General features: G+C 37.7%; 1 protein-coding gene across 1 annotated transcript in view; it reads left to right on the forward strand.

The window, feature by feature from the left end:
- The window catches only part of CEP170 (centrosomal protein 170kDa), a 140,416-nt gene that overhangs the window by 85,396 nt on the left and 28,746 nt on the right, over positions 1-26,274 (forward strand). The window contains exons 11-13 of the mRNA XM_006898078.1: positions 5,269-5,395; positions 8,600-10,423; positions 17,707-17,941. Of these exons, the coding sequence (XP_006898140.1) occupies positions 5,269-5,395; positions 8,600-10,423; positions 17,707-17,941 (2,186 nt within the window). The remainder of the gene's footprint in view (positions 1-5,268; positions 5,396-8,599; positions 10,424-17,706; positions 17,942-26,274) is intronic.

Here is a 26,274-nt window from a genome sequence, read left to right on the forward strand (position 1 = left end):
TGTCATCTGACTCAAAATGTCCCATGCTAGTCCATCTCGTTTCACCAGTGCCTAGTATGTCATTTCTTTCTTAACACCAAATTTTCCTACATTCATGGTTCTCACATTCCATGTTCTAGTCACTAGTGTCTACTTACAACTATTCCCCCTCATTTTTGTTTCCATACTTGGGGGCTCAGTTGCCATATTAGCTAGTCTAAATGTACATAGGGTTTTTAAAGGCATAGTATTTCAAAAGTAGATGGCCAGTCCTTCTTTCTAGTGTGTCTTAATTTGAATGCTCACACTTAGAGCAGTATCTGACAGACAAGCATTTTATGGAAAAGAGCACATGAAAGATATTTCCCCAACTGTGTAACCAATAGTGTCAGTATTGACACATGTGTCTTGACCCTCCCATTGCTCTGCTCCACCAGCATTCCTTTCTACTCCCACCTGATACATTAAACACCTATCTTACCCTATCTAGCCCTTTATATGATAGCGTTTATCTCAAGGAAATAGCTGGGAAATCCACTTAATCCATAAAGAGTTTCTGATGATTGTGAATGAAAAAAAAAACTACCTCCCTTATTCTATATTCTCTCAGCCCAGACCAAGTAAAATTTATATATGTTGTTGTTGCTATTATGTTCTGGCAAATTACAAACTACTCATAGCAGGCCCTGCAGTGGGTTTTCAGAGGCTGTAAATCGACTTGAGGGATCATCATCATCAAAAAGCCAAATGAGAGGAGATAACTTGTCTTTCTCCTGCAGAGCAGCTAGTGGATTCAACCACATAGGTTTTGATTGGTAGTGCAATTCCTTACCCATTAGTTGTTACTTCAATAGTCCATTACAGAAGTCTTTACAGAATGGCTGTAAATAAAAATTGGTCAGGGTTTATGCTGCTCTTCTGTCTCATTGCTAGTGAACTGTAACAGACTCATAGCTGGCCCTTCCTTGGGATTTTGAGGCTGTAACCCATATGGGAGGAAATGGTCCATCTTTTCTCTGGGAAGATGCTGGTTGATTCAAACCACCAGTGAGGCATGGCACATCTCCCTGCAGACTACACCACCAGAACTCCCTAGAAGAAAAAGAGCCGAACCATTATGAAAATCTGGACAGAATGGAACTAAGTAAAGGTTTGTCTGTGTAGCGTCCTATGGCAGCTATTCCTCACATGGTGTCAATAGCTCTGGTACTTTATTCAGTTCTCTAACCTGTGGACACCAGAAAACCCCACTAATAATAATAGCTTCCATGGTTCTGTGATTCAGTAGAATTGTATTAAAAAATGGAGTACAAGAGGCTTGGTTGTTTGTACATCTCCCTATTTTTATCTGGTTGTGTTTTGGGGGTTTTTAAAAAATCATGGCAGTATTTGATCAAAGAGCTGTTGTGGCTTATTAATAAGAAATTGAATGTACAACCCAAGACACACAGTTCAAATCCACAAGCTGTTCCATTGGAGGAAGATGAGCACTCTTCCCATGCAGTTTATTCTCTTGGAAAACCCACTGCAGGATCAGCTCGATGGTGCATAACATGTATTTGGTCTGTGAAAAATAATTATTTCCTCAGTGTCTAACCTGCCATCATTAGTGCAGTCAACCTAACTCTTAATAAATTACACGAACTGCAAAATGTCCATTTGGACAATATCAAACCACATATATATCCTTAGTTCCATATCTTGTAAAGGCTGCTGTGCATTCCCAAAGGTGCACACTTCAAATCCACCAGATGCTCTGCTTGAGAAGGAGGGGCAATCTCCTCCAGTGCCAGTCAGATCCGATTCAACAGTACACAGCAAGGGGGGGGGGGCCAAAAGCTGCTCTGCAATCTCATATCTTATCATGGAATGTGCAAATCTCAGTCAGAGAGCAAGATGTAGTGAAACAGCAGATGTACTCTGCCACATCCTGTATGTCCTCACTGTCTCACTGACTCTGCTGCCACAGACTGCCCCAACTCTGGGCTGCAGATGTCACCTGTGCATCCATCTACAGCTGCCTCACCTCAGGCAGGGGCCCTGCAGTCACAGCTCTAGTGGGGAGAATAGGCAAGTCCACTGCTTCTCCTGACCAGGGTGTCCCTTCACATTACACCCGGGCCTGAGGCCCAGGCTCTACCTATGGCAGTGACCTTTCCAAGCAGACATTTTATTGCATGGACTAGCCCTTCCTGATAACAAGTCCAAAGGATATGAGATGAAGTTCTACCTTCTTTACCTCTGTGGAGCATACACACTTGCTAAAGACAGATGCATCTCTTTTCACTGTCAGTGTATATTCAATACTCTTTGCCAACACACTGGCTTAACACTTGTAGGGAAAGGGAACATCTATATTTTGTTTTCCCTGTTCCTTGATCTTCCATGTTAAGTGCCTGGATTACTGTGCTGTAAAGAATTATTAATAGACCAGTTGTCTGTTTACTATATCTTTCATAGTAAATGCCTAGACTCGCTTGCTATAAGGAATTGTCAGTATCATCTATAACTTAAACCTTCCAGGGACCTAGTGGGTAAGGAGTGGCACTGCCAACCTAAAGGCAGGTCATCTGAATCCCCCAGCTGCTCTGCAGGAGAAAGATGGGCAATCAGTCCCCTGCTGGGAAATTTCCAGCCTCTGAAAATCTATCAGTTCATGGTCAGTGCTTCATAACAACAAAATTATATCTTCCTTATTAATTGCCTTTATTATTGTTGTTGTTGTTGTATACCATAGAGTTGGAACCAACCCATAGCTGACTTTCCAGTCAGTTTTCAGAGGCAGTAAATTGCATAGAAGAAAATTCCCCATCCTTCTCCCGTGCATTAGTTTGTGGATTCAAACCACATGGCTTCGAGTGCAGCTTCTTCCCACTAGGCCACCTTATTAAAAGAATTGTCATTTTTTACAAAGAAATCCTTGAGTCTGTGGGACTGTTTCATAAATTAAATTACACTTCATTCCTGATATGCTTTGTTTATTTAAGGGTATTTAAGGCTACTGTACCTTGAACTTTGGAACAGAATTTAGACATGGTCATGCATAGACCCTGAGAAATTGAAGGGAAGATTCTTAAAGTTTAAGTAACTTTTTTTGTAAAAAGACTTCTGAGTAAGATAATGGACTCCATACACATGACAGTTCAGTCTCTTCTGAAGACACCAAAACTCAAGGATAACAGATAGAAATGTTAATTCTGGAATCCTGATTTTAAGTAAGAAGAAAAAATAAAGAAATACTGCAAACATGGAGTGAAGTAGGAAACTGAATTAAATCATTGGGGACTAATGGGACACAGAACCATAAACAGTGCAACACAGGCCAGCAGAAACTGTCCTAGGCTAAGTGTTCACTCCTGAATGTCTACTGGGTCGGAAGACGTTCTACAGGGTTACCCATCAAGTAGGACTGCTCAGACTCAGCTCCCAGTTCTCAGCAGAAACCATGCAGGCAAGAATTCTATGCTAATGAACATTGCAGTGGAATGCGGAAAAGGAAGGGCAGTCTGAAAGGAATGGACAGTTGGAAACTATGTGGGTGACAGTTGATAGCCTAAAAGGGGTTTTGGGGGAGAAGGAGGGAGGAAGTGTGCATGAACGAACAAATAATAGTTTTAAAAAAAAAAATAGGGGGGGGGAAAGAATTCTGTGCCCATAAAAATTATCCCTCAGCTGTGACAGTGAAAGTAGGATATTTCCAGACAAACAAAACCTATGGGAATTTGTGTATCTTAGACTAACTTTATAAGAAATACTAAGTAAAAGTTTTTGGGCTGAGAGATAGCTACAGAAAACAATAACTGAAATTAATGTAACTAGTAGATAGGAACATTTTAAAAATTAAATCCCTATGTTCATCAGAAGACTTCTGTAAAAGTAAAAAGAGAACCTACCGACTGGGTATTTGATAGTGACACATCCGACAAAGGGACTTATGTCTAAAATTGATAGAAAGCTCTAACATCTTAACAAGAAAAAGACATGTCTGAGTTGTAAAATCAGCAGAAGATATGAGTAGGTACTTTCACTAAAGAAGAATTCATATACCGGAAAAGCACATGAAGACATACCCAAGGCCTTGGCCTGTGTGGAGAAACACAGTTTAAATGATGAGGTATCATGTCATCATGACAAAGTTCAGCAAACAACAAATACTGGCGATGCAGAGAAATCAGAACTCTTATGATGTCAATGGGATAGCGGTGTGGTGCAACAACCACTTAGTTTGATACTTCCTTAGAAAGTTGGAAGTAGAAATTTGTTTGATTCTGCAATTCTACCATTCAGTATAAATTACAAAGAAAAGTGCTGTGACACAAATTAATATACTCATACTCATCTTTAGTACATCATTATTCACCATATCAAAGAGTTAGAAGCAGTGCAGATGTCCATCAATGGACAAATGGCTAAAGAAACTGGAGCATTCATACAATAGAGTGTTAAACCATCCTTAAAAACCAAGAATTTGTGAAATATTTCACAGCATGGATGATTCAAGAACACATTGTGCTATGATGCATGAACCAATCACCAAAAAAGGACAGTTATGCTATATGTTCACTATTATAAAAAACTAAGAGTTACGGCACAATCTATCTTGGAGGGTTAACAGGGATGGGGAAAGTGGGGAGAGAGGAATAGAAACTAATAAACAATTGAGTGAAGGGAAAGACAATATACAGTAAGGGTTGGAGTAGACATTGTAATTCATTAGTTACTTTAATCAGTGACAATTACTGTTATGAAATGTCTGTATCATTATATGAAATAACAATATGATTTGTAAACTTTTACTCAGACTTTTTTTAAAAGGTCAATAAAGAAAAATCTAAAAGTTTGGGTTATTGTTAAAAATATCCAAAAACATGACATAGCAGTCTGACTTTTGGAGATATTGAGAAGGTTCCAGAACAACCTTAGGGTGTACTTTTGGATGCAGGTTTCTTGTTCTTTTACTGGCAAATTAACTTTACCCACATAGCCACAAAACTGTAGTATATACTTGAATTTATCTATCAATCCCAAATTTTTTGTAAGGTTTTAGATTTTCTTTTAATAGCATAATTACTATTTCAAAGAGTTAATTTATGATCCATTCACAGATATAATAGAACATTACAATCAAATAGCAAACCTTTGGAAATCTATTTTATATATGAGGAAAGTAAGTAAATGCTAAAGCAGAAGTGTGAGATTTAACTATTACTTTGTAGATTAGACATTAGTATGACTAAGCAGGATTTTCTTTTCTAGGATTCACACTGGACTATTTTTTTCCTCCTTTAGGAAAGCACATCTTCACCTGGAAGTAAGCGTTGGGTTTCACAGTGGGCTAGTCTGGCTGCAAATCATACAAGACATGATCCAGAAGAAAGGATAATGGAATTGACTGCACCAGTTTCATTAGAAAATGGTATTCTCTATCATTTTAATCACATATACTTTTTTAAAATCCTTGTAGTATGATTTTAGTTTGACTACTAAAATGTAAAATTTATATGAATTAGTATGTATCCAGGGGGGTCTGGTGGAAAGAAGGTATGCTAAATGCCAGAGGCACGTGGTTTTATTCTGCTAGCTGCTCTGTAGGAGAAGGATGGGCATTCTTCTCCTGTATGATTAATTAACTGCCTCTGAAAACCTGCTGGAGAGTTAACTATGAGCTAGTTTCCAACTCAGCATCACACAATTTGTAGGCAAAGCATCCTTAAGAGTTTTACTTTTCTCCTTCCCAGGAGAATAGATGCTTAAAGTTAAACTAAATTTTATCTCACTTCTAAAGAGTCTCAGTATTTATTGCTTAGTTATTTACTGTCTAGTGAGAGGAGTTTGAAGATTGACATAAATTTGTCACCATTGGGTAAACAAATAAATCAGACAGTAGGGAGTGAAGGAACTGTGAAAGATCCAGTGGGGACCTGAAAAGACAGGATAATAGTGGGCAGAGATCAATGGTGATTAATTTTATAAAATATAATATATAGAAATGATCATATACATTGTATACCTCATGCATGATGAAACACAAATACATGATAACTATACATGATGAAACAATGTCTATGAGTTTTGTATGCAAATAAATATAAAAAAGTTTAAAAAACACAATGTATAGGAATGATTGTATGAAAGACAATGTGATTGAAGGAATGTATGAACAGTATAGTGAATGAAACACAATCTGTATGAATTTCTCATAAAAGAAAAAGGAAAAAAATGTGAAAAAAACAATTTACCAGAGAAATCATTGTAAAAGTATTATCAACTTTTTTTTTAAAGTTGTGGGGTTTTTTTTGTTGTTGTTGTTTGTTTTTTTTATTTTATTATTTGTGTGTGTGTGTACCGTCAAATCAGATCTGACTGGTACAGGAGGAGATTGTCCCTCCTTCCTCGGCAGAGCATCTGGTGGATTCAAACTGTGTGCCTCTGGGATTGCAGTGCAGCTTCTTGCCACTAGGCCACCAGAGCTCTATTATCAACTTTTTAAAGTGAATTTTTTATAAGGAAAAAAATCATAACTTAATTATCTCATTCCTGTTTCATATTACCTAATTCAGCTATCTAATTTAAATGCATTTATTTAGATAAGCAACATAGACCACCTGAAAAAATCGCTTAATTCCTGAAATGTTCTTTGTTAAACATGTATTTCTAGAATTGGTAGGGTGTTGTGCTGCACAACCACAGGTGGTGCCTCTGGGGGTTCCAGTCCACCAGCAGCTCCACGGGAGAGGGACGGGCAGAGTCTTCCTGTGCCATTGTTTGTCTCTGAAGATCAGCCGTGAGTCGGTTCCGACTTGACAGCAATGAGTTCATTCAACTCATGGAGTTTTAAATGTATTGTCTGCTGGGAGCAGGATAGTAGGAGAAATGCTCAAAAAGATAAAATAAGCATTACATTTTAGATGATTCAACTCATAATAAGGAAATTAGACATATGATACACATAAAATGGAATAGCATAATAAGAAAACTTGATTAAATGTTGAAATACAGTCACTCAGTAAATTTTGGTCACTGCTTCATAACCACTGTGTTGCTTTAATTTTTAATGTTAAACTTTTGGAAAGAAAAAAAAGCCACAGGTGCCTCAAGTAGTAAAATTTTTTCCTCACTTATCCCTAAAATATATACTTTCCTGAAAATGAGAACTTTTTCCAAGAAATCATTTCTATTTTGGAAGCAAGCATCCTTGATCTTGAATATTCTCTTGATACTTAATATCCTCATGTTAAAATACCAAAGTATGACTCTTATCATTGACTTGTACTTTGCTGAAACAAAGCAAGTTATATTTCTGTTTGAGACCTTGTTGTTGTGGTTGTTGTTAATACGGTCGAGCTGAGTATGACTCATAGCGACCCTGTGAATAACAGATCTGAACCCTGTCCCATCCTGTGCCATCCTCATCATTTTTAACATACTTGAACCCATTGCCACTATATCAGTCCATCTAGTTGAGATACTTCCTCTTCTTTGCTGACTGTCCACCTTTCCAAGCATAATGTCCCTTTCTAAGGACTAGCCTCTCTTAACAAGTAGACCAAAGTATGTGAAGTGATGGTTCACCATCACTTCCTCTAAGGTACATTCTGGTTGCGTTGTCTCTAAGACATACCTGTTTGTTTTTCTGGCAGTCCTTGGGATAGTCAATACTCTTCTTCAACACCACAACACAAAAGCATTGAATTTTAAAGCCCTTCTATTTGTAAAATTATGACACATCTTATCATTTTAAAGTTTATTCCATTTTATTATGGAAATCAGTCAATTTTTCTTAGAGTAGTCTACATTTTCCACTTTGTGATTTTTCTACTTTTATCTCTGATGGTTTAGTGGTAAGGAATTGCACTATCAGCACAAAAGGTGCATGGTTTGAATCCACCAGGTGTTAGACAGGAGAAAAATGAGCAGTTTCCTCCTGTGATTAACTGCCCCTGAAAACCCACTGGAGGGTCCGCTGTGGGTCAGTTCTGACTCTGTGATAGAGAACAGCAACAGCATAATTGTGAAAATGGCCAATAAACTTTTATCTGTGCTATTTTGTAATATAGCAGAGAGGGAGCATTGGTGGCCTAGTGGCAAGAAGCTGTGTTTCCTTCCTGAAGGCAAGTAACTCGAATCCACCAGCTGCTCCATGGGAGAAGGATGGGCATCCTCCTTCTGTGTAATTAACTGCCTCTGAAACCTGTCAGAGGGTCAGCTATGGCTCACTTCCAACACTTCTGGTACATAACAACAACAAATTTTATGATATACTAGGTTCAGTCTGTTAAGAAAAAAATCAGGGATACGATATGTCACAAAAGCAAAAATGAACACACTTAGATGTCTAAATATAAAACACGTTATGAGAAAAGGAGAAAAAGTGATGTAGCTTCTAGATCAGTTAGTTTTAATTTCATTTCATGCTATTGGATTTACTGAATCTTTTATTAGTATTATGCCTGTTCATGTACCCTAGGACTGCACTTGCTTTATAAGTAACTTGGTCATAATACTGGCTTATTTATTTATGTAAAACATTTTTATTTTAGATTTACTTAAAATTCTAATGTGATCTCATGTTCTTTATTTCTCTTTGCCATAATAATTCTCCTATCTGTACCTTTTTTAGATACAGATATTAATGAACCTGGCCTTTCAGTGAGAAGTACTGGTTCAGCAACTTCATTGGCCACTCAAGGGGAGAGGAGGAGACGAACTCTTCCCCAGCTTCCAGATGAAGACAAGGCTCTTGAGAGCTCCAGGGTGAAGGCTGTGACCCAGAGGTCGGAGATAGGAGAGAAGCAAGACACGGAGCTTCAGGAGAAAGAAACACCAGCACAAGTGTCCCAGAAAGACAAATATGATGCTGACCGAGCGCTGAGGAAAACGAGCCGGACAGTAAATGGTGAGACTCAGAAGGCTGTCATTGGTGATCATAAAGTGCTGTCTAGCGTAGGCAAGGAGAAAAGTGAAACGGATAAAGAAGCTTCTTTGGTAAAACAAACCTTAGCCAAGATTCAACAGCAGGAACAAAAAGAGCAAGCAGAGTGGACACCCACTAAACCGTCATTTTCAAAAAATATTTCCAGTCTGGTAGACAAATGCAGAGAAGAATGTCTTAAACTAGAGTCACAGCCTCAAGAAAAGATCCCTGGCTGTTCTCCAGGCAAAGGAGAGAGGATGGTACAAACCGAGGGCAAACGCAGAAAAGCCGAGGATGTTCTCAAAAGTCAAACGTCAAAGGCAGGAGACAAGAAGGAGTCTTCCAAGTCATTAGTACGACAAGGAAGCTTCACCATAGAAAAGCCAAGCCCCAACGTGCCCATAGAACTTATTCCACACATCAACAAGCAGAGCCCAGCCGCACCATCTTCCCTAGCGTTGACCTCCACAGCAAGGATTCGGGAGAGAAGTGACTCTGTGGATACCGATTCCATGGACACGACCCTCATTCTCAAAGACACAGAAGCAGTCATGGCTTTTCTCGAGGCTAAACTTCGTGAAGACAATAAAGCTGAGGAAGGCCCTGAGACTCCCAGTTACAACAGAGACAATTCCATTTCTCCGGAATCCGACGTGGATACTGCTAGTACCATCAGTCTGGTTACTGGTGAGACCGAAAGGAAGTCAACCCAGAAGCGCAAGAGTTTCACCAGCCTCTACAAAGATAGGTGTTCTTCAGGCTCTCCTTCCAAAGATGCTGCAAAAGCATCATCGTCTTCAGGTGCAAGGGAGAAGATGGAAAAGAAAACTAAGAGCCGGTCCACAGACACGGGCTCGAGAGGAGAGGGCCGTAAGTTTGTACAGTCCAGCGGGAGAGTGAGACAGCCTTCAGTAGACTTAACGGATGATGACCAGACCTCCAGTGTACCTCACTCTGCCATCTCGGATGTGATGTCGTCCGACCAGGAAACTTACTCTACAAAGCCTCATGGAAGGACTCCACTTACCTCAGCTGATGAACACGCACATTCCAAACTGGAAGGAAGTAAAGTCACTAGATCGAAGACAACTCTTGTCGCGTCTGGTTCGTCCAGCAAATCAACCACTCTGCCGAGGCCGAGGCCCACCAGGACTTCCCTGTTGCGCAGAGCTCGGCTTGGTGAAGTGTCAGACAGTGAGCTGGCAGATGCTGACAAAGCATCTGTTGCTTCTGAGGTCTCCACCACGAGCTCCACGTCTAAACCGCCCACAGGCAGGCGCAACATCTCTAGGATTGATTTGCTGGCTCAGCCCCGCAGAACAAGGCTTGGCTCATTATCAGCACGCAGTGACTCGGAAGCAACAATATCTCGAAGCAGTGCCTCTTCCCGGACCGCAGAAACTGTTATTAGAAGTGGAGCCAGATTAGTACCATCAGATAAATTTTCTCCCAGAATTCGAGCCAACAGTATCTCCCGACTCTCAGACTCCAAGGTCAAAAGCATGACTTCCTCACACGGCTCTTCTTCAGGTAAATTAGATCTATACTTTCTTGAAAAGAAAATAATAATATCACAGTCTCTATTTTCAGAATCTTTATCTTAAAAATGAAGTCCTGTTTGTTATCATCCCAAAATACTCCCCAGAGAGGTGACAGGAACTTTGGTTAAATAAATGGAAAATTCAGAAGTTTATGTAAGTTTCCAATTTGTACCTTTGTCAAAATACTGCTTCAGATTCAGAATTACATTGAATTGACTTATCCATTTTTTTTTTTAAATGATCAGTTGCTAAGGTGTCTGGATTTGTGTGTCCAAGTTATATTTGGAATTATTAACTGGTTTAAATAACAATAACAATTTCAATACAAAGCATGGTGTTTTTGTTTGTTTGTTTGATATAGCTTCATGTTCCTCAAGGCTTACAAACCTGAAGAAAACCAGTGTATCTTTGGATATTTCAGAACTGCATGAAATTATGTATAACCATTGTCTCAGCCTTTTAATTTCTTTTTTATATTTTTGTGCTTATTTTGAGCTTAAGAACATTTAAAACATAAATGTTTTAAAGTTCAATCTATTTCTGATTGAGACAGAAGAAAATTTACCCCTCATTTATTTCAGAGGAACAAGATGAATATATAGGACAAGGTACAGTGGACCTGTAGGAATTGAATTGGCCTCTGGCCTATAAGCTTTATCTCATGAGATGTTGTCACAGAATTTAGGTGTCATGATTAGATTAGTTAATTAATCTAATAATTAAGGATTTTAGTTAGAAAAGCTACTAACTTCCTATCAGAATCTAGCTGCTTTGGACATACTTATCTCTCTTTTTTTTTTCTAGTCTATTTTCACTTCATATTCAGCACTAAAGTCATTGAGAATACAATTATGACCAGATAATGAGGTCATTTATTGTGTGTATGCTGGTCTCATTATTTCATAATCAGCTTCATATATGGACTGGAAAGACCAGGGGTGAGGCTAGGACACAGCTGTTTATAAAACTTTGAGGATTAGAGGTTATTGTCGTTTAGCAAGCTTCTAAGTGGGCCTGACTCTTCAATAGAGGGAGAGTGTGGAGGTAGTCTTGCTCATTTTGGTTTTACATCTACTGCAGTATTGTTCTTGGAAGGTTCAGAACTGGTGCAGGTACTTTGGTATTTTTTCTATTTTCCCCACCCTCTCTCTGATGATTATCATAGTCCATGGTAGGCGTACATGTAAACTGAAGGCATGTAATATATAGCCATTGTTAAAAAAAAAATAGATGACATTTTCTTTATCTCTAGGTCTTTGAGATAAGTGTTTCCACAGTTTAGTTTTTGGTTGGTTGGTAATGGATTATTGCCTAATATTTCTAAACTGTGTATCCAGAGGTATTTTGTTATTCCTTAGGACTCTACCTCTTAAATTCACATTTTATTTGTGCTGTGTTTTGTTATGCATGCCCTGATAAAATTATTCCTGCAAGTCATTTGTTTAGCTGTCTCATCTCTATTTGATGATAACTGTTGTTTAGTACTTTTGAGTCAGATCTGAACCATAGATGACCTTCCAATGGGTTTTCAGAGGCAGGAAATTGTGTGGGAGGAGATTGCTCATCCTTCTCCTGTGGAGCATCTGGTGGCTTTGAACCATGTGCCTTTGGATTGGCAGCACAATTCCTTACTATTGAGTCACCAGAGCCCTTTGACTATGTTAACATGTTTATTACATCACCTTCCCACAGGTGATGTAATCTAAGTTTTATGTTAGCATATAACATAAAATGTTTCTTCCTTATGCGCAAGTTGACTGGATCTTAACACATGACTGATCTGGTCTCATTCCAAAAATGTCTAACATGAGGTTCTTAATTGAGATCTAAATAAAATATAATTCCTCCAGCAATTCTTTATAAACATATATAAAGTGTTATATCTTAGATATATCTTTAGATAAACTTTTATGTCTGCTTCTTTGAATCTAAAACTTGAGAGACACTGTTTTCTGTGTCTGAAAATTACTGTGAATTGCTTAATGTGATTCCTAAGGAAAGTGGTGGAACATGACCTTAGTCCCCTTCGTGCTTGATGACCATATACTCAGTAATTACAGTCAGAGAACTCTAAAGCTTAACAGCTGCCTCATTGGAGAGAGTTCCCCATTTCACAAACTCAGGCCACCTGTGGCAAGGACAGCAAGGCAGTCCCAGGCAGGTCTCAGTTTCCTGCTACTTGCTTTTTCTATCCCATCTAGCGCTACACAATTGCATATTAGTGCCAGTCCCTGTGAAAGCATCCAGGTGCAGCCAGAATCTGTGGAATATTCTCAGGAGTATAGAAAAACTCAAACACGGCTTTCAGGTTGGAACCTAACTCCTAGCACAGATTGCCCATCTTTCTCTCTTGCAATCACTGGTGGATTCGAACCACCTGACAGTACTTATATATAAGGTCAGTTTATGTTATCAAGGTTTTGCAGGTGGTCACGTCAGCATTTGTGATTCTAATATTTTACCCAGCTCAAGGTTATCTTAGAATGAGCAGTCAATGGGGAGGTATTGGTAGGTAATTGAAACAAGCAAACAAACAGATCCTTTCTGAATGAGGTGTATTGATATCAAGATATTTCTACTTAAGAGTTATAGTGCTTAAAATAGAAAAAAAAATCTTAGTTTTTGAAATAAGATTTAAAAGAATGTGGAATCACAGTTTGGTGTTGCAAAGCGAGTGGAGACTTTGTAGGCCTTGTTGTATACTGTTTCAAATTTCTTATTCTAGACTCTAAAATATGTCTGTACATCACTTGTCCATCTCTCGCCTCCAGAGCACCTGTTGGATCCAAACCACTTTTCTTTGTGTTGACCGCCAACTCCTTACTGAGTAGGCCACCAGTGCTCCCTGTTTAAAACTCAAAAGCATTGTGCTTTTATGAATCACTGTATAAAATACAGTGTGTGTGTGTGTGTGTGTGTGTGTGTGTGTATGAATGATTATAAGCAAATCCATAAAAGAAAAAAAGAGATACAGAAGGGAATACACAGAGTCACTATACCAAATGAAAAATCCACCCGAAATGCTTATTGCTAGCAAGTCAGAACTCAGAACTCATAACTGACCCTCCAGTGGGTTTTCAGAGGCTAAAAATTTCAGGGGAGGAAATTTTTGATGTTTCTCTGGAGGACGTGCTGGTGGATTCAAATCAGCCGCCTCTAGGTTAGCAGTGAAGCTCCCTGCAGGCTAACGCACCAGAGTTCCCTTACCTAAAACTAAATCCCCTGAATTAGCATGCTAAAGCACATGGCTTCTATCTCAAGAGCATACTCAAGGCAATGAAAACATTATTAATGGCCTTAGACATTTTTGTACTATTTTCCTAGTTTTATTCTAATTCTCAGTTTATTAATAGACATTTTGTGTTGGATTTTCTTGAATTATTTCTTTCTCTAGATCAAAAAAGCAATACAGAAAATTGCTAGAAAGCTTTCCCCCCCATATGGTTTTGCTGCTACATACAGATATACATGTCAAACATGTTTTTAGTTTTATTTTCCATTGAGATCTTCTGATTTAAAGTATGAAGAGGTCATATTTGTTTTCCTAAGATGAATGTATATTAATTGCAAAGTTTTGATTAGCATAACAAGCAGAACTTTAACAGATATAATATGGTCTTAATAGCATTTTCCACTTTTAATTCTCTAGATTTAGTTTTTAGAGTGAATGTAGTTGATCAGTACTTCCACAAGAGGGAGTATTGTATAACTAAGAGTAAGTTTTGTACTATTATGACTAAAGTTTCAAATGAACTACAAGTTTAGTCAACTTTGTTGAGACTCTCTTTTCATTATATGATGTAGGCTCTGCTAATCCTCCAAGGTACCTCCTGTACAATGACATTTCAAATTTTTCACTAAAAAAGATATATTTTTTAAAAATTTAATGATGTATAAATGTCTTAGTGATGTTTAAGTTGCTTGCAAATGAACCCAAGTATGTAAAATTATATTTAGTTGTACAGATTATTTTACTAAGCAGAATAAAGTTCAGAAGGAAAAAAATAATTTTTTTCTAAAACTTTCATTCTGTGAGAAAATTCACATCTCTTTGTAAAAATAAATTAGTCTCATTAGCATTTAATTGCTGAGCACTTACACATATTGAATTCTGAGATCTTACACAGTAATTATAGCCGGTCACGTCATGTGACCTGCTGCTTTTCTATCAGTTGGAAGAATGTGGGCTGTCATATCGAAGTTCATTCTAGGACTAAGAGAATATGAAATCCAGAAGGCTTGGGGGAAATACATTCTAACTTGGTTTTTCTTTGCATTTATTAGCACACCATAGGAAATTTTCTTCAGATAAGATTTGTATTGGCTAAAATTTGGAAGCAAGGCTCAATAAACCCGAAGAGCTTTGAAGTTTTTTAAAAAATGCAAGCAGGTTAGAGATACTGGCATTAGTTCCCCTTTTCCAAATCCCTTTTCCATTAGTAGTGATCATCACACACACTCTTACTTAGCTTTACTCTCTGCTGTTAAACAGAGATGACCCAGCTAACTAGAACTTTACTTCATAGCACCTCATTATGATTTGTTTTATTGGTAGAGACATCTCTTAGTAAATGAAAATTTTGTCGTTTTTTTCTTATTCATATACTTGCATGTTTTAATCTTTCACTGTCCCTTTGTTTATTAGAGAACACAAATCAAATATGCTTTTCAATTTTAAAAATATGCTTTGAAAAAATATGCTTTAAAAAGCTCACTTTTTCTTCATAGATAAACTAATGAAAGTAGGTGGGAAATTGTGAATTTCTTTTGAAAAGAAAAATTAATATTTTGAGGGATTTTTTTTTTTACTTTTGCCATTCCTTATTGTACTGATTTTCAAATTCTGATATTTAAACTATGGATATAATCCCTAATTGATAATGTATTTGAGTTGTAACAGGATGTATTTATGACTGGGTTTTGCTGTTGTTTTGTACATTTTACTGTTAGTTGTGTATACTCTGTACAGTATTTAATTTGCTAAAGTTACCCTTCTCATTCTAACCCTTAAATATAAGGATAAAGTTTATATAATGGTAATAAAATGTTTTATAAAAGAAAGAAAAGTATTCAATCTTAGTTTAAACCAACCTCAGTCTTTGGAGCAAAACCCAATCATGAGTTGAAAATTACAGATGTTTCTATATTTTCACTTGATAGTTTAGTGTATTTGATATATAGTATAAAACACTTCTCATTATCATCCATTGATGCTATTCTTGTTAAATTCTGCAGTTCATTAAACTGTTACTGCCTTTCTTTCCAAACATAGTGATCATAATTTCCCAATCAGAACTTTTGATCAATGGGTAATATTCTACTTATTTATAAATTTACTTTTATGAAAATTATTCTAAATTGTTACCAAATATACTTTCCTTCAGCACTGATTGACTGGCTCTTGACAGATGAGTGATTTGGTTTCATTCCTCACTGTTCAGCATGAATTATTTAAGATTGAAATAAAACATAACTTCTTCAGCACATCTAAGTAGTTGTTACAAGATAACCATAGTTTGTATATGTCATTTAGCATTTGTTAGAATGCGCTTACTGAAAAGCACAAAACTGACAGTTCATTTGCCCAGTTTTCTTCTAAATCTCCTTGATTATAGTCCTAAACTTTATTTAGTGTTTAAAAAAAATTGTTGTTGTTATGTTCCATTGAATCAGAACCTAGCTGACCCTACAGTGGTTCAAAGGCAGTAAATTGGATGGGAGGAGATTGCCCATCTTTCTCCCTTGGAGCAGCTAGTGGATACCAACCACATACATTTACATTGACACCACAATTCTACCACTAGGGTTCTACCACCATTCTTCCCTAGGGTTGTAAAATGCACACATATAAATGCTTTCTCCCTTTTTATAAATAACTCTAAACTTATTTCTTATGTTCAGTTTCTGTTCATAGATATTTTAAAAATGAGTACTTAAACCTTCCTTCAAGAAAATCTATAGTTAATCACCTATAATTTTTTTTGTTTAAGTATTTGCCTACACTTTTACAGAAACTCATAGGCTTTCTATGTATGATCATTCTTTCATAGCTGTGAATCTAGTTCTAAGCCTCAGAAGTTCAAAATAGGACCAAACTTGAAGGGTAAGTCAGGACAAATGAGTAGACTCTACTAGTGTGTTAGTGTACTTGTAGATTTCATCATTCCCTAAGCCATCCCAGCAGCAATATATCTAAGTTTTATCTCAGTGCTGGCTCAGCCTTAGAGAGCTAGGTGTTCATGGCCACTCATTAGACATACCTAGTTCCTACCTTTGTGACGCTTACCATGAAGTATGTTGGATTATTTGTATGTTTGAGTCTCATATTAACAGCAGAAGTGAAGTGTGTGCGGGTATATCAAATGTGTCAACAATACAATGTTTAAACTATCTTTTGTACTTCAAGAAGAGGGTTGTTCCCATATTAGCAGCTGTGGCTATTGAGAGCATGTGCTGTGCTTCAGTGTCAGTGCTGTGATGATAACTTGTCTAGATCTGCTTCCTATAGTTTATTATTGTCTGTTTCCACTCTGTGCTTCTAGTGTCAGAGCAGCCGAGAGCTGCCCTGAAGATGCTTTGTTGTGTTTGTGGGTATTTTTTTCCTTTTTGACATGTAAAAAGAATTGTTCCAGCCGTAGCATAACGGGATGTTGAATGGCAGAGGTAATGTGGCTTTTGTCTGTGGCTTTGTTTTTGTGGTTTTGTGTTGTTGTGGGTTTTTTTTTCCCCCCCTTCCTACCATAAAGGCATAATTTCCACTACAGGAATTATGGACATTTTACGTTGGGAAAAGAGAAGTTTACCATCTCCATGTTGAAAGTCCACGTGGCATGAGAAAATCTTTTCCCCCCTTTTTTTTTAAAAAAAAAAACACCACCCCTTTTGTTGTGTTGTTGCTGTCATTTAAAAAAGAATCCACATCTTCACTCAGATGAGAATAAATATTTGCTGTTAGATTGTGTTTAAGTTAAACATTTCTAAGTAGAGCTTGCTTAGTTACCTATCATTAGTGAAATTTTTTCATGTGAATGTTTGTCGGTCATGTTAGAAGAAAGTTTTTCAATTGATTTTAATTATTATTTCACCAAAGTGTAGTGTTCCTATTTTTAATGAGTATTAATAAACTTAATGGGTTTTGTGAGGTATGTGTATGTCATCTATTGAAAATTGTGTTGTATGTTCTTTCATGGTGTATTTGAAATCATGATTTTTATTTTCTCGCCTTTGAAAGATAACATAATAATTCTCTCTTTAATAATTAAACTAATTTAGTAAATTCAAGATGGAGGCGCTTTCCTACTGATTATGCTTCCACCTCAGAAGATGAATTTGGATCAAACCGTAATTCCCCTAAACATACCCGTCTACGTACTTCTCCAGCCCTGAAAACTACTCGATTGCAGAGCACTGGATCAGCAATGCCCACTAGTTCTTCCTTCAAGCATCGGATCAAAGAGCAGGAAGACTACATCCGAGACTGGACTGCTCATCGAGAAGAGATAGCAAGGTTGGTGATGATGAACCTTCTTAACGAGTTGACATTTTTCACCATTTCAGTTTGCTAACAGAGTTTAGGTTTTACTTGATTTGCACAAATGATCCAAGAAGTGAAATGAACTCTGAATTCTGTTTTATCTAGTTAAGTTCTAGCCAGCATTTTTCATTTTATTTTGGTTTTTAATCCAGTACTATACACTTATAATAGAACCATAATAATGGTTATTATGCTCTTTTCCCTTCTTTTTAAATTCATTTATAGTAAGGATTCTGCCACATTAGTAAATTAGTAAAAGACAGTATCAGGTCTACATAATTAAGAATGATGGAGGTAAGTTACCTTTTTTAACTTCCGAAGAAGTGCTTTGTACTTATGAGCAATGTGTCAATTGTATTCTCTAGGAAGAATTAGAATAGTCAAATTTTACTGGTATTTCTTTAATTAAATAAAAATATGCTGCTTTTGAATATTCTTTCCATTTGGCTTACTGTCTCTGAAAACCCCACTAGAGGTCATCTGTGGGTTGGTTCTGACTTAGTGGCACACAGCAACAGCAACAACACATTGCCGTTGATTTGCAGTTGACTTGTAGCTGATCCCCCAGAAGGTTTTCTGTAGCTGTCAATCACACAAGAGGAGATTATTCATCTTTTCTCTTGCAGATCAGCTGGTGATTTTGAACTAGCAGAGGCATGCTGCCTTTAGATTGGCAGTGTTGCTCCCTAGGACAAGCCACCAGAGCTCCCTGTTTTGAATATTACTGTTTGTAGGTGCCATCGAGTCAGCCATGACTCCCCAACTCTGTGAAGAGCAGCAGATCTGAACCTTGCCCTATCGTGCACCATCTTCTTCATCATAAATATACATTGTTATAGTTACATGTTGCCATGTTCATGGTCTTCCCCTTTTTTACTGCTTCTCCCAACTTGGTATCTTTTTCTTAAGACTGACCTCTCCTAACAACATACTTAAAGTATGTGAGAAGCTTTACCATCCTTTCCTCTAGGAGCCCTAGGTTATACTTCCTTCAAGACAGGCTTGCTTGTTCTTTGGCAGTCCATGGAATATTTAATAATCTTCACCATGACCACAGTTCAAAGGCTCTTCTTCAGTTATTCTTAATCCTTATTCAACTTTCAGGTACATAGAAAGGTGGTGAAACCACTAAAGCTTGGATCAGGTGCCCCTTAGTCTTTAAATTGACATCGTTGTGCTTTAAAGAGGTCCATGATGGGACATTTGCCCAGTGCAGTTCATCTTTGGATTTCTTGACTGCTACTTCCATGGATGTTGATTGTCACTGTAAGTAAAATGAAATCCATAAAATCGTCAATCTTTTCTCCGTCTCTCCTGATGTTGCTTATTGGTCCAGTGGGTGAACATTTTTATTTTCTTGAATTTCAGGTGTAATCCATATTGAAATGCTTTGTTTTTCTTCACTAAGTCCTTAAGTCCTTTTTACTTTTAGCAAACAAGGTTATGTTATCTTCATATCACAAGTTGTTGATGAGTCTTTTCCCAACCTTGATGCCAATTTCTTCTTCCTATAGTACAACTTTTCTGATTATTTGCTCAGCTCACATTTTGAACAAGTATGGAGAAGGATGCAACACTGATGCACATCAGAAAGAAAAGCCTCTGGATCAGTAAATTGCTCAGGTTGTTTACTTAGCTGGTCTTTTCTTTCCTGTCTGAATGTTAGTTTTGGGATTTTTAAAAATATTTCACCTTTGTAGGACAAGCAGTATCCCTTTTTTATTTTGATGAGAAAACATGCTATACCTGAAACTCGCAAATCTCTGTAGCTCCCTGGGAACATCACAGCCAGTAGGCAATATTCTGTGTAATAAGAACTGTATATCTTAAAGAATGAAAGATGGTAGGAGAGCTAGCTTATTCCCTAGTTATGACAGGAGCATCTGATGAGGTATCTGGAGGCCCGTGTTGGAATGCCATTTACCCTTACAGGACTACTTTGATGAACTCACAGTGAAAAGTCAGTGACTGAGGATTCACTCTTAAAAACCTACCCAAACCCAGTACTGTCATATCAAGTGTAACTTGTGGTGACACTCCATCAGGTTTCTTAGGCTGTAAATCATAACAGGAGCAGACTGATTATCTCTCTCACCTTACTTAACCAAGTTAATCACTCATGGACTCTATGGCTGTTGGGAAGCAAACCTCTCTCTTCTAAGCCATGCCTAATCAACTCTGGCTACATGAGTTAATTCAACTTTACCATTTGTGTCCGTGTGTTGATAGTGGTGTCTGGGCACAGTCCTCTGTTCTGAAGGTAGGTGAGGCTGTGGTTCATGTAGACTAGTAGGCCAATTTGTATATGAGTTTATTTACACATAAACATCTGTATATTCTTGCCTACAGAAACACCTCTACATCACATACCATATATTAAAATGTGCACAGATCACTAACTATTCATATGCAAGTTCAAGCTGAAGTTGATGAAAATTAAATCCATAGGCACAAAAATTTGACCTTGAGTCTATTACATTTGAATTTCAAAACTATGTCAAGAACAGGATTAAAACCTTGAACACCAGTGAGTGAAGACCAGATGAGCTGAGCGAGGATATCAGGAATATCATCCATGAAGAATTTAAAAAGTCATTACAAAGGCAGAGGAGGAAGAAAAGACCAAATTGGATGTCAGAAGAGACTCGGACTATTGTACTAGAGCACTGAGAACCCAAAGCAGAGGGAGAGAATCAAGATATTATCATGCTGAGCACAAGATTTCAAAGGACAGTGCAGAAAAACAAAGAGCTGGCATCAGGAAGCCAAGGAAATGAACAAATTTAAGCCTCAAGTGGCAATACTTAAGGATTCTTAATATACTTAATATTTAATACTTAAGATTCTGCTATTGGGCAGAATATTAAATAATCCAGGAAACATTAAAATAAGATGGAAGGAGTGTAAAGAGTCATTGTACCAAAAGAAATTGCCAGACACAGAAGAATTTCATGAAACAGTCTAAGAGCAAGAGCCTGTGGTGATGAAGCAAGAAGTTCAAACTGCTCTGAAAGAATTGGCAAAAAACAAGGCCCCCAGAATTGATAACATACCGAATGACAGACAGACATTTGCCTGGGATGCGCTCAACATGTTGTACCAAGAAACCTGGAGGACAACCACCTGGCCAACTGACTGGAAGAGATCTGTATTTGTTCCCATTCCAAAGAAAGGTGACCCAACTGAGTGCAGAAATTATCGAACAGTATCATTTGTATCACATGCAAGTAAGATTCTGCTGAAAATGATCCAAAAATCATTGGAACAGCAGGTCAACAGAGAATTGCCTGATGTGCAAACTGGGTTTAGAAGAGGCTGTAGTACATTATATTATAGCTAATGTTATTATAGGATATTATAGCTAATGTTAGGTGTCTCTTGGCTGAAAGCAGAGAGTGCCACAGTCTATCTGTGTTTCATTGACTATGCAAAGGCATTTGACTGTGTGGATCACAAACTGTGCCTAACTCTGAAAGAAAAGGAATCCCGAACACTTGATTGTGCTTATGTGGAACCTATACTTGGACCAGGAGGCAGTCGTCAGAATACAACAAGGAAACACTGCCTGTTTCAAAATCGGGAAGAGTGTATGCTATGCCAGGGTTGTCCTATCTCCTTGTCTTTTCAATCTATATGCAGAACAGATCATTCAGTAGGCTGGGTTGTATAAGAAGAAATGTGGCATCAGGATTGGAGGGAGACTTATCAACAACCTGTATCATGTAGATGACACAATCTTGCTTGCTGAAACTGAGGAGGATCTGAAGCACTTGCTGCAGAAGCTCAAGGACTATAGCCTTCAAAAGAATTGAAACTCATCAAGAAAACAAAGGGTCTCACCATTGGACTGATTGGCAGCATTATGATAGATGTTGAAGAGATTGAGTTTGTTAACAGCTTTAGTGTGCTTGGCACCATAATCAACACTCTTGGTACCAGCACCCAGGAAATCAAAAGATGATTTGCATCAGGAAAGTCTGCTGTTAGAGACCTCTCCAGAGCACTAAAAAGCAAGGACATCAGTCTGGAGACTAAGGTGTGCATGATCCAGGTCATAGTCTTCACAGTTACTTGCTTTGCATCAGAAAGCTGGAAAAGGACTGTTGTTGTTGCCTTTGAGTCAAGCATGGCTCATAGCGACTCAATAAACAAAAGTGCTGAAGCCCCTCTACAACTATTGACATTTTAAAGTTCATAGAGTTTCCGGAGGCATGTTATTTAGGAAGTGGATGCCACTGCTAATTGATTCCTTTGAGCTGTGGTGTTGGATAACAGTATTGATTATACTATGAACTGCCAAGAGAACAAACAAATTCATCTTGGAGAGGGTGAAACCAGGTTGCTCCTTGGAGGCAAGGATTCTGGGGCTTCATCTGACATCCTTTGGGATGTTGCAAGCTGGGACCAAATCTTGAAGAGGGACATCATGCTTGGAAGGGTGGAGGGACAGCACAAGAGAGGAAGATCCTCTATGAGATGGATTGATTCAGTGACTTGTCGGCACACAACAACTATGTATATGGCAGGATATATAACCATCTATTTTTGGTGATTATTTTTCTAGGTGCAAAATGAAAATCATCTCTCATTTCTGTATACTTCTATTTTTTTGTTTGATATTTTTCCTTTTTTAATACTTCTTGAGGTTATTTTACCTTGGTCAGGTTGTGCCTGACTTCAGCCTTTTTTAGTCAACAAAGCTACCAAATGCTACTATCTAGAAAAAGACTTCTCTGCCCTCATCTCCCTTCCTTCCCTTAGAATGGTATGTTCTGTATGAAAACTTGTTCTTACCTTGTTATAATAGTAAGATTATATTCTGTTTATCATTTGGTGACTAATTGACTTAATTCAGCATAATGTTATTCAGATTAATATCCATAATGGTATATATTTTGACAACTCATAAGTTCATTATTCTTTATGACTGCATAGTACCACAGCTGACTTCTTAAGCTATTTATCTTTTGATTGGCAGCAAAATTAAAATCAAGCCTTAAAAGGTTTAAATTTTTTATACTAAATTCCTTGTTAAAAACTCATATTACCTAGCTACCATTTTTCATAAAAAGGGTGATATGGAATAAATTCTTTGTTTTTAGAATGATTACATTGTTCATTTATTATCAGATAAGATCATCCAGTAATTAAACATTTCACTGTGTGAACTCTGTATTGCTTGTTTGTATTCATATATGTTGGTTTTACTACAAAAACAGTTTAAGCTCAATTTTTCGAAACTCAGGACCTAAAATACAGAAATCATGTAGAATTACATTTCTAGGAAAAACTAAATTTAAATCAGTAGGATCCACTTGAGCTGTTTACACTGATAACACATCTCCATTATGAAATTGTGAAGACTTGAAAATGGAGATAAGAGCTTCACAATAACCCAGGGACTTTATTAAAATGATGTGATTTCTTCTAAAGAAGGAGCTATTCAGAGAGCAGCGATATAGTGTAAATGAGGTTTTCTCGCACATTTCTCTCAAGTCTGTTCTCCCTCGTAGCTGGCTCTCTGCTGGGTTTCCAAGTTAGAGATCATGTGGAAGAACACTGTCAGTCTGTAGCCCGAGGAGTAGCTGGCAGATTCACACCACCAGAGAAGCTTGATCTGTGCATTACCAGCACTACTGGTTTTTTGGTTGTTGGTGGGTTTGTTTTTTTTTTACCTTTTTTAAAATTATTATTAATTGTAGTGAAAATTTAGAGGTGTTGGATTTCCATTCATTTATTGTTGCACTTTACTCCCTGCCCACTCCTCCCCTCAAGTTCATTCTTCTCTTTTAAAATTAGAAGAAAAATTCTCTCATTGTTGTGCACTGAGGCCCTACCCTCAAGTCCACTCCACTATGCCGTCTTCATTCTGGACTCCTGTCATGACAATAATACCTAATCATGTACACCTTTTAAACAGTTCTCTCTCTCATCTGTTTCAATGCAGTATATATTATTTATCCCCTCTTTCCCAGTCTCCCCCCAACCCCTATGTCAGTCCCGTTTTACAACAGTGGCACTTAGAAGTATTTGTCCTTTTGTGACTGAGAAATTTCACTCAGCATAATGTCCTCCAGGGTCACCCAATTTGAATAATATTGCATGAGTTTCTTGTTTTACAATGCAGCGTAGTATTCCATTGTGTGAATATACCACAGCTTCTCTATCCATTCGCTTGTGGATGGGCACTTAGGTTGTTTCCAGTTCTTTGCTATTGTGAACAGAGCTGTGATAAACATGGGTTTATCTGCATATATCTGCTTGGGTGGTGGTTATGGTTTCTTTGGGTTATATTTCCAGTGGTGGAATTGCTGGGTCAAATGGTATTTCTGTTAGCAACTTTTTGAGAAAGCGCCATACTGCCTTCCATAGTAACACTCCCACCCACAGTGAATAAGGGTTCCAGTTTCTCCACAACCTTGCCAGCTTTTGATGTTTGCTGCTCTGTTAATTTTGCTACTCTTACTGAGGTGAGATGATATCTCATAATTGTTTTGATTTGCATCTCTGTTAGAGCTGGGGATTTTGAACATTTCTTCATGTGTTTGTTTGCCATCTGAATGTCTTCTTTGGTGAAGTCTCTGTTCATATCCTGTACCATTTTTCAGTTGGGTTGTTTACCTTTGTCTTGTTGTAATGCTCAAGTATTTTATAAATTCTAGATACAAGTCCCTTATCTGACTTGTCATTGCCAATACTTTTTCCCAGTGTGTGGCTTCCCTTTTTATTCTTTTGGATGTGCATAGGGATTTGATTCTTAGAAGGTCCCATTCATCTATTTTATCCTCTCCTGGTTGTAGAGTTTTCAGGATGCTTGGAAGACTGCTGTTGTGGATTAGGACTTCTAGAGTTCTTCCAAGCTTTGCTTTAATGAAGTTTCTAGTCCTTGGTCCTAGGTCCATGATCCACCTTGAATTTGTGTACAGAGTGAGGTATGGATCTTGCATGAGTTTTCTGCAGATAGTTTTCCATCTTTGCTGACACTATTTGTTAAAAAAGCTGTCATTTCCCCACTTAACTGATTTCATTTCCTTGTCAGAAATCAATTCATCAGTAGATGGGCAGATTTCCAGGTTCTCAATTCTATTCCATTGATCTATCTTTGTACCAGTACCATGCTGTCTTGACCACCCAGCATAGTGGCAGGATACAAGATCAACATACAAAAATCAGTTGGATTTCTCTACAGTGACAAAGAGAATATAGAGCTGGAGCTGAGAAAAACAATACCCTTCATAATAGCTAATCACAAGATTAAATACTTGGGAGTAATGTTACCAGAAACACAAAGGATCTATTCAAAGAAAATTAGAAAACATTACTACAAGGAACAAAAAGCAACCTGGAGAAGTGGAAGAATATCCTTTGTTCACGGATAGGAAGACTCAATATTGTGAAAATGGCAATACTACCAAAGGCAATTTATACATTCAATGCAATCCCAATACAAATACCAATCCCATTCTTCAGCAAGATGAAAAAGGCAATCTCCAGTTTCATTTGGAATGGAAAGAAGTCCGGAATAAGCTAAGCACTCCTTAACAAGCGAAATAAAGTTGGAGGCATCTCACTCTCTCATTTCAAATCCTACTAGCACTACTGTTTTAAGAACTGGAGCACTAGTTGTTACGTGCCATTAAATTGACTGCAGCTCATAACAGCCCTGGGAAGAATGGGTCTGAACCCTGCCTATCCTGTGCCATCCTCATCATCTCTGCTGCGCTAGGACTCCCTTTAAATGTGATTATGGGCACAATTTAGAGAAAGTTCTCAGGAACTAAGTATTTTTAAAACAAACATTATTACATTGGATACCATTATATGGTAGTTTAGTCAGTAGACAGTTGTGCTACTGACACAAAGGCCGGTGCTCTGCAGCAGGTCAATCTAAGGAGAGAGGTGATGGTCTCCTCTTGTGTGATATGCAGCCTCAGAAAGCCAGTGGGCCGTCAGCTGTGTGTCAGTGCTGACCTACAGCACTGAATGCATTATATTCTCATATTCTGTTCTGGTCACCAGTTTTTCTGTTTCCATCTTTTGCATTCCATCCACCAGTTAGCATTAACACAGCTTGATTGCATGTTTGGTAAATTTCGAACTGTAAGATTTAGTAAAAATTTTCAATTTCTTCCCCTTTGGTTCTAGATGTAGGAGCATATATTTGAATAATAGTCTTAATGGATCTTCTTTGTATGCTTAAGGGTAATATCCTATCACTCACAACAGTTTCCTTTCAGATAGCACTTGAAAATGATTTTTTTTTTCTTTTTTTTTTTTTAAGGGAGCTCTGGTGGCCTAGTGACAAG

Source organism: Elephantulus edwardii, unplaced genomic scaffold, assembly GCF_000299155.1.
Source record: "Elephantulus edwardii isolate Elephantulus edwardi_28Jun2011 unplaced genomic scaffold, EleEdw1.0 scaffold00219, whole genome shotgun sequence".
NCBI lineage: Eukaryota > Metazoa > Chordata > Mammalia > Macroscelidea > Macroscelididae > Elephantulus > Elephantulus edwardii.